General features: G+C 42.5%; 1 protein-coding gene across 1 annotated transcript in view; it reads left to right on the forward strand.

Annotated features, from left to right (window-relative positions):
• itfg1 (integrin alpha FG-GAP repeat containing 1) overlaps positions 1-9127 on the forward strand; it is a 114551-nt gene extending 105424 nt beyond the window's left edge. Inside the window, exons 16-18 of the mRNA XM_058630204.1 lie at positions 687-769; positions 1576-1693; positions 7761-9127. Of these exons, the coding sequence (XP_058486187.1) occupies positions 687-769; positions 1576-1693; positions 7761-7820 (261 nt within the window). The 3' untranslated portion in view covers positions 7821-9127. The remainder of the gene's footprint in view (positions 1-686; positions 770-1575; positions 1694-7760) is intronic.
• The last annotated feature ends 888 nt before the right edge of the window (positions 9128-10015 follow it).

Consider the following 10015-nt stretch of genomic DNA (forward strand, 5'->3'; position numbering starts at 1 on the left):
GCATTTCAGACCTGTATTTAGCACTGTCCTCTTGTGATCAGATCACTCCAGGTATATGGAAGATGATGTCTGAACACTGTCATAGCAACTCCGAGTCTTACATGTTGTACTTTCCCTTCTTATATCTGTCTCCTCTGTAATGAGTCTGTGCAATGTTCACTAATCATACAATCAACTGGACTGCGTGTCCTTCAGGATCATAATGATGGATGATTACCGTGTTGTGACAGTTATAACCCGGAGTCGCTTTCAAATGTCTGTGTTGTTTATCAGCCCGGTTATAGTTCTTCTTTCCCCTGAACTCCATTCAGAGCAGGTCTCAGTGCTGCCATGATGAGTTAGGTTACTGCACTGGAGAGACTGAGATAATGCACCCACAAGCACAACACTTGATCACATATGCAAATGTAACACACCTGTACGCGCACAGGCACACAAGCACGTCAGGAAAAGGTTGTTACTCCCTGAAGCAACAGTCATTTATAGCCAGTCGCAGCTTGTCTGCATTGTGAACGTACAGCTTAAAATAGCTACAGTAGCTAAAGAAAACCATGGGACTGTATTACTCTGCCCCAGTGGACTTAGCATACATACAGTCTGTCTGTCTGTGATTCCTATGCAAACCTGCACGATCGCTTGTTCTATATCAGCCATACCCAGCTAACGTGCTTTCTCTGTTTTTCCAGGACATAAGGAAGAAGGAGTGGACGGCCATCATTCCCAACTCTCAGCTTATCGTCATCCCGTTCCCACACAACCAGCCTCACAGGTAACAGGCAGTGTGCATCAAGATATTACAAAATGTCAAACTGGGTCATAAGCTTCCAATTTGTTCACCACACCATAATGTTTGGTTTTTCTGGAAAGAGCCGTTGATGCTATGGATACCATTCGGCACCTTAACCACCTCATCAGTTGCCACTTAAGGTCATATTGAAGTTTACTTAGTCCCTGTGGTTTGTTGTTATGAAACAATGTGAGCAGATCTCTCTGTGTCCCTCACGCACACAGACACACAGAGAGAGGGAGAGAGAGAGAGTCATTTTCTCTCACCGAATAGTTCGTATTCTCATGTTATCAAGCCATTGTTCACATGAAGCCTAAACCCCACGAGAAGCTCCAGATGGCTATTGACACACACACACACACACGCACACACACGTGCTCCCTCCTCCACGTCACCGCTACACACTCGTGCACTCGCCAAGCTTGCCAGACTTGCCATGGCAGACACACACCCACATGCACTTCATGAAAGCAATGTGATCCAAATAGAAATAGTAGAGAGGTGCATTGGGTTTCACCCAGCACATGCAGACAGATTATGGTATGATGTGTGAAAAATATTGAAGTGGCTGGTTTGCTGGAATTTAATAAAGAGTTCCTTGGAAGCCTGGAGACCTGTGACACTACATTTATTTTTTTTGTATCTATATTGGATACGTCTCTGATCATGTGTGCCTTTGGTACTTACGTAACTTATTCTGTCAAATGAAAGTATTATGAAACTTAACCCCCCCACCCTCTCTCCCTCTCTCTCTCTCTCTCTCTCCCTCCCTCCCTCTCTCTCTCTAGTTGGACTGCTAAACTGTACCTGACTCCAAGCAACAGTGTGTTGCTGACGGCCATCGCGCTGATCGGAGTGTGTGTCTTCATCCTTGTCATTATTGGCATCCTCCATTGGAAAGAGAAGGTTAACACACACACACACACAGAGTCTTGTAGTTAACACTGATCATTTACTTCTTTAAATTGTGTGTGTGTGTGTGTAAGAGAGAGAGAGAGAGCAGATTGGCCACAACGAGCAGCAGATGGGTCTCACTGTCCTATAGTCCTCGAGCCTCCCATTGAGAGACATATACTCTCTCTCTCTATCGTTCTCTATCTCTCTCTCGGTCTATCTGTCTCAATCTCCCCAGACCACAACCTGAAAGGGCGTTCAGCACTAATTGCGTGCTTCTGTCCTTTCAGCATGGCAGAGCTGCTGTTCATTACGGCCATAAATACACCCACAGGGAGTCGGAGCAAGTTTTCACACGTGTTTCCTGCTGCAGCTCTCGCTGGGCTGGTCGTTCTTTGAGTAACACACACGCTACAGTGGCACCGAAATGTCAAGACACAGACATTAGAAACCACTGATCTGCTGATTTTTTTTTTTTTTTTTTAAACAAATTTCTTTGGATTGTCATTGTCATCCACGCTCAGTGCGGTAATGCTGACTGCCGGGCTGAGTGGTGCAGTAAGTCACTGGCATCTCCTCCAAGCCATCTGCTGTGCGATTATGTGCACTTATTGTGTGTGTGTGTGTTTTTTTCCACGCGGAGGATGTCATACTACACACAGAAGCACTCTAATTGTCATTGTTCTGGGAGACAGTCGTGAGCATCAGCTTCATCTGAACCAAGTCTGCACTTAAAAAAGACATGGCTGGCGCCTCAGTGATGTGTCGAGAGCTATAACGATGAGGGGAAAGTACAGGAAAATGCAGATTAGAGAAAAAAAGTTCACCTGTATGGGCAGGTGCTACAGTATACTTCATTTTTAATCAAGCCGGGTGTTCTCACACAGGCAAGAATAGGAGTTTGCATTTAAATCTCACATTGCTGAGTCTAAATCTGTGCCGTGCTCTTTCTCTGCCCCCTGATATCCAGCAGTGTCGTCTATATGCTACAGGAGTGTTCAGACTAAAAATGACTTTTCAAAATGTATCTAGGGTATTTAATTACACCCCCCCCCCCCGATCTGGTCTGACACACTAATGTGATGTAACCTCATGCGTTCAGGGAATTATGATTGTTGAGGATGACTCCTGTGCCAATTGTTAACATCCTCCGTCATATCTCATCTTCTCCTACATCTACTTTGGCAGGGCATCCAGTAAGGTCAGGGTGAGCCCGCTGAGTGACACTTGGCATTTCTTTGTTTGCTCTGGCGCCTCTGGTATTTGCTGTCTTAACAACAAAGTCACGTAGAGGCCACGTGCTGCTCCGACCTAGCAAGCCAGCAGCGCTTTTACCCGACACAGAGTCTCCTCCGTCTTTCGGCTTCTCACCACAGCGGATCATCTGCTATCCCTGTGCCACTAGGGCCACATCCGGTGTGCTGGTTCCAAGCCCGGATAAATGAGTAAGGTTCTGTCAGGAACCCACAAAACCTTTTGCCAAATCAAATATGCCCCAGCACCCAGACTGTCTGTGATGAAATATAAGCTGTTGTGGCAAAAGTAAAAGGACAGGAAAGGTATGGTAATTAAAGTTAAATTAAATATTCAGTGTAATCAATGCGTCATCCTCATGCAGCACATAGGCCACACATAACGAGTTGGCATTAGAGCCCTCGAAACTAAGACATGACTCACTGTTTGCACCTGGTTTCAGACTCGGCGGCACTCCTGTGTCAGTGAAAGCTTTTGATTGACACAAATCAATGCTGCTGCAGCTTATTGATGAAATGGGCCTCAAGGTGACAATTTGGCATAATTCCCTTGATAGTCAATTATAGACTTCTAGGCTTCTACCACAGCCCAGCACAGTTGATTGGTTTATCCAAAGAGGAGAACATAACAGCAGTCCATCTGCTCCTTAAAACACAAAGCCCTAAAAAGGCAAAAGAAAAAAGTAAGCACCATATAAAGAAGAACACCAGACACTGATATCTTCACAAAAGCAGTCACTTTGTTGCTGACCATATTGCGTGTGAAGCAAATTAGTCCCCTGGCTGTCTGTTTAAAAGTAGACAGTCATCTCCATGTCTCTCAATGGGACTGAGACTGTGTTCAGTCATGTGACACTTACTCATTTCACAAGTAAATCACAAAATGAATGTAAAGTTAAGGTTTTGTGTATATTTTCTTTAAATACTTAACATTCTCCCCAGTCTGTCTTTATGCATAATGTCACATGACTATTTAGGTGCTGGAGACTTTTTACAGCCATAATTCACACATTGAATTATTCATGACCCTCTCATCCTCACTTCATCACAAATCTTATGTAAGATAGTGAATGCATTATAGACTTGATACGGACTCTTTTTTTTAGTCCCGAACTACTGTCAAAAGGTGACCTCTAAAAAAAAAGGATGATAATGTGTTTCAGGCCCATCAAACCTAATTACAGTTCACTGCCGTATAAAATATGTGTCCTTTTCCTTTTCAGAGCTATTGTTATCTTAAGAAATCATAGCGATATTCCATGTAAAAAATCTTTCTTTAACTTGCTGCTTGGTTCACTCAAATATTGTATTTAAGTATGATCTTTTGGAATGATATCTTATCTTCATCAAATATAACACTTAACAATCACAATGTACCGTTTCCTTGCTAAACTGCGACACTAAAAGATTTGCATTGTTTCAGATCTGTCTGAAAATGGTTTTATGGAAATAAGTCTCTGCAGATAAATATGTTAGAGAGGTAGATACACCACTGTGGAAGTGGGGACTCTTTCTAATAGCCAATGGTTTTCCATTACAAAATAGTACCTACTCATCATGGGCGGAGTCATCACTGCACGGCTGCATGAAACTGCTGTGACCTTGTTTTACACGCGACACACACACACAAACGAGTGACTAATGACTTGTAAAGACAAGTTGTTTTCAGTGGTACTGAATCATTAGATTCAGGGTTTGTGATGCCGCTCGCTGGTCGTGCTGTCACTAAATACACCAGACTCCTCTGTTAAATATTGAGATTTTAGACATTTCCCTGGAGATTAACCCACGTTTTTAGGATTGTTAAGTCTCTTTAACTGATCTACAGTTGGGAATTGTTCGGCTTGATTCTTGTGTTGGATGTCTCTTCCTGTGACGGCACTCTGACTAATCAGTGGCCAGAAATGTGGCGACGTCTCACATAGTGTCGCCTCAGCCAGAGCAGGTAGTAAATAAAGTACCGGTACCAGAAACACAAAATAACAGTCCCGTGCGTCCACAGCGTCCTCATGTTGATGCCTCTCTGTCGTCTATCCCCCGGAGTGAAACTGGCCATTGCAATTATCCGATCAGATCCCGGCCGTTAGACCATTGCAACATTTTTAAAGTGTCGACCCCTTTCCACACACTGCACCCACTTCTTTCTCCTTTTCTTTCCCTTGTTCCTACTACATGTATAAACATAACCCCCATTTGTTGCTGATTGACTGTGCTATTTGTGCAGCGTCGTGTTGGGGCTCACTCTGACTCATTCTCTTTGTTTCCCATGTACAGAGTCGGATTGTTCAAGGCACACTGGATTAGTTTTCAGTGTACACACACAGAACAGATATAAGACTCTGAGGAGATAGTCACTGAATTTGATTCAAGAAAAGAACTATTGAATGAGAAATGCTTACTATGCTTTTAACTGTGACTGTCGGTACCTTGGTCCCCACAGCTGCCTTTTTGCCTTTGTCCAGAAAATACTGTGCACTGAGTCCACTAATGCACTGTGGAGAAGTACAAGGATCTGTACTCAGACACTTCTATTACAAAATGGCTTTTCTCAGGCCCTTGGTTCATGAAATGTACTGAGTCCATAGAGGACAATATCAGCTGTCAGTATCAGCTGCTAAACAGAAAGAATGGGAAATTCCTGCTGTTGTCTCAAACTTTCCCTCACAGCACCAGACAGGAATATTAGCAGCATGTGACATGAACGGGCCCAGAGTGGAGGAGGTGTTGTGGGGGGGGGGGGGGGGGGGGGGGGGGGGTGTACACGTCTGTCGGCCTGTTTTCAGCTTAGCTAGGCAGTGCTGCCTGCAGCGTTCACACCTGTCTGTCTCCACGGCCAGATGATGATGATAACAGCCCACTGGCTTTGAAAAAAAAACACACTCGTACTGTTTCTTTGTAACAGAGCATCCTCACAAGACCTTTTCAGTTATGTGTGCATCTGTTTTTGTGCGAATGAGATGATATCAGGGAAATAATATCCTGAATTTGACCTAGATGTCCTCCTTACATTATATCACCATAAATAATCAAGTCACTGAGCGCAGCTGTCTGTACCTGCCTCCTTTTTTTTACCATAATAACAACAGTATATTGTTATTGCAGCAGTGAATATATGAAATTGGATTGAGAAGATTTCCAAATTCCAATTCTTCTTCTTCTTCTTCCATCTAACCCTACCTCCTCCCTTGTGTCGTCCTCTGTAACACAAACTGTCCTCACTGTTCTCCTTCACAAAGAGTTAAAAAAGAGTTAACTGCAGCAATCAGTTATCACCAAAACCTACTGCTAAGACACTGTAAGTGTAAGCTGAAAGCTTGAATATGAACTGGCAGAAAATCTTTGAACTGTCCAAAATAAAAAAAATGGAGGCAGGTTCTGACCGGGTCCAGTCAAACAAGGAAGACACAAAACCATGGCAACCGGTAGAAAAGAGAACATGTGATGAGTGTTGGACAGGTGAGGTTCAGACTGAGATGTACATGAACATTCAATTTAAATTGTTCGGTTCTGTATTTCAACAGTATTTCAGCTGCCTAAAACAATTGCATTTTCAACCTTTAATTGATCTTTGCTCATTTTACCCAGTGTTATTTACTAACTAACTTGTAGTTACTACCTGTGGCCCTATTAAATGAAACGAAATGAAGCTGTGTCACCATATTTAATCAGTGAATATTACAGTCGACCGGAGCTTGAGCGTAACTTGGCCTTAACGCTGTAGCTGTTCTGTAAATAACGAGAACAGCATTGATTTAGTTTGTAACAGCTGAAAGAAGCCGCAGACCACATGTGTTATGTCACAGCATCATTTTATTTTCTCCGCTTGAGGTTTGGGAATAATAATAATGACATGCTCATGCACACACACGTGTTCATTGTGGCACCGGCTTTCCCATGTGATTTTAAAGCTCGAGTCTGTCAGACGCTTTTTTTGTTATGTCATCCGTTGAAATCCTCCTCCCGTTTAGATCGCCAATTAATTGTCTGTTTTCTTGTCTCGAAGCTCCGCCCTCACAACCCGTGAACACACACACACACTTTCTGAAGCCGAGTGGAGAGAGAGCGTCATTGACAAAATGTCAAGATGACTTGTAAGAAAACGTGAATCGTTACCTGCTCAGATGGGCAGGTCGGTTAATGACAGGTACAATCAATCCATTCGATCCAAGTGAAATGAATTATCACAGTACTGTAATAAACAACTTTATTTATTAATGGCTTTCGGAGCATGAAGAGGATTTCGACAAAGGACATTTTCCAGACTATGCCTTTAATATAGTCTGATGATAATATACAGTATATAAGTAGTTCTGCATTTTTATATATCGCAAAGTTAATCACAAAGGGATCAATTACCTGTTAATTATAGTGTGAAAAAGTTCACACACACACACACACACACATTTCAGTCTTGTCTGATATGGAGCAGTAACTGAACTACGTTCAGGTACAAAAACAAAAACACCAAACAGCTTCAGATTCCGCTCTTGAACCCAGAGATGGCATTTTCTCCCTGTGCCTGCGTCGGTTTCCTCCCACAGACCAAACACGTGCGGGTGAGGTTAAACGGTGACTCTTCTGTTTCCCGTGGTGTAAGTGTGAGCATGAACGGCTGCCTGTGTCCTATACTGTACCTGTGATTGACAGACCAGTGGAGGGGGTTTCTCCCCCCCCATCATCTCAGTTAACAGAGAAATGCAGCATGCTGCTTATTTAAGGTGCAAGTCAAGCAAATGTCCTGTGTTCAGCATTATAGTCCATGTGATCTGCAGACCACGAAAGCTTGACTGACTCTGCCTCTTTTCTCTGTTCTGTGTATTGATCAGAAAGCAGACGACCGAGAGAAGAGACAGGAAGCCCACCGTTTCCACTTTGACGCCATGTGAAGGCAGAAAGAAAGAACTGCATCATGGGAGAACATCCCAACCTGTGCTCCTTTGCCTAACCCCACCCCCCCACTCCTCTTCTTCACACACACTTTTTTTTTTAACACGGAATCGTTTCAAGGGCCAATAAGTGGATCCTCATTTGCACCAAAAAAAATTCTTTTTCTTTTTTGATATTTTGCAGTTCTTACAGTAAGTCGGGTGTGAAAAATGTATATATATATGTATTCATCATTCCAGAGTTAGAATTACAGGAGCTGCAACAAGGCCATTGAGACGGAGAGAGAAAGCCTGATGAAGATCACTGGGACTTAAAAGTTTCTTTGTATTGGCTGTAGATTTCTGTTGAAATGCCCATCACTTTGCTCACAGTGAAACTTGAAATCTGTGAGAATGTATTAATGTTAATGTCCATTGTCTTTGTCCTGTTGATTCTTTTTTTTTTTTTGAAAAGAAATCCTTCAGATTTTATTACTTGAAGGGAATTCTGTGATATCGATCTCATCCTGGTTCGAAGTGATCAAACTTTTTCTTTTTCTTTTCCACTTGCAAACCTCGCCAAACGATAAATGGCTGTCATGTTTTCAGAGAGCACTTGATTGTATCACAGTCAACATAGAAGTGCCAAAAAGGAGTTTTTATGTTGCATCTTGTAAATGTCTAAAATTGCCGTGCCACACTTACCGCGTGGCTGCGTCACTTGTGTGCATGTGCACACAAGCCTGTGGTTCCATTCATACTCAAACAAAGGTCTACGTCAGTGAAGTGTTATAATCGCATGCATTTAGCTGCAATTTCTCACCGGGAAATCACCCTCATTTGAGTTTTACACGTGTGGGTAGCGGCGGACTTCCTCATATAACCTCAAGCAAGTTTCCATAGTTACCAACTTCTTTGTTATCTCTTATGACCAAGATAAGAGCAGACCACCAACAGGACTGGAAAGTGTTTTGGTGCAGGGAGCGTGCACCGTCGGCACATAAGGGCCAACGTGGAGCTCTACACGGACACAGAAGTTTGACCTGATGCGACTGCGACTGCTGCTCCACCAAGGCTCGGACAAGAGTCTGAACACTGTTGTTTCGAGATGTCTGTTTTAATATTTGATGTTTTTGTTTTGAAGTTATTCAGGCCAAGTGCTCTGCTGTGTCCACATATTTCATAACAATGAGCTCATGCTTTTCCAGATGGTTTGCACTTTTTAAAAAAAGTTGTGATTTAACAGTTTGTGTGTGTGCGTGCGTAATTTATTCTGTGTTGTGAATGCTGAAGCTAACAAACGTGTCTTGAATAAAAGTTGAAATTGACTCGTCGTTGGTTAACTTGTGGTCGATCTCGTTGAAGCTGTTTGTGAAATACACACAGACATTAGATCCCCAAACCCATAATTTACCACTTGTACAAATTGTTCCCCTGAAACTAATCTCTACTAATATTGTTTGTTTGTTTTCGCAGCAAGGAAGCTTGAGGGAAATGTTCCCTCAAAAATAATCATCTTCCTGCGCTCTCATTATCTAAACTTGTATTGAGTGAAGCAGTGCAGAGATTTAACTGTCTTTATTTTTCCAGAGGAGCTCCAATGGCCCAACAGGGAGGGAGCCAACACTTCCTCAGTGGCAGTGACTGTTTAAATCAGATCCTATCATGTGGATAACACCTCATGCAAAACCTAATGTATGTCAGGCAAACATTTACAGTAATGATGGTCAATATCTGTGTGGACAGTAAATGTGTTTGCTGGGTGGGAAACACAGACAGAGAGAGAGAGAGACTGAGGGGGTGGAGCTACAAACTGTGAAGCTGAAACAAGATGGTTAAACCTCTAAAAAATAAAAGCACAGCGCAAACTTTTAAACCTACGTGATTTGTTAGATACTGTATATCTTAATTATAATAATAGGTAGGCTTAAATATGTATGTCTATAAGGAAAATGCTTTCTTGTTCATTTGCAACATAATTTAGAGTCATCATATTTACCTACTTATCTGTCACACACACTTAGCCACACATCCAGCCAACACTCTATATTACTCTCCATATTTACCTTGCACAATAAACAAGGCATCATGGTTCATCATGGTTCTTCTACACGAGGAACAACAAAGCACGATTCGTGTGAATATGCAGCTCACAGGAAGAAAACAAATGCACTTGGGCCTATAACCATTACCAAAATGCCCAACTGCAGAGGTTA

Source organism: Solea solea, chromosome 5 (assembly GCF_958295425.1).
Source record: "Solea solea chromosome 5, fSolSol10.1, whole genome shotgun sequence".
Taxonomy (NCBI): Eukaryota; Metazoa; Chordata; class Actinopteri; order Pleuronectiformes; family Soleidae; genus Solea; species Solea solea.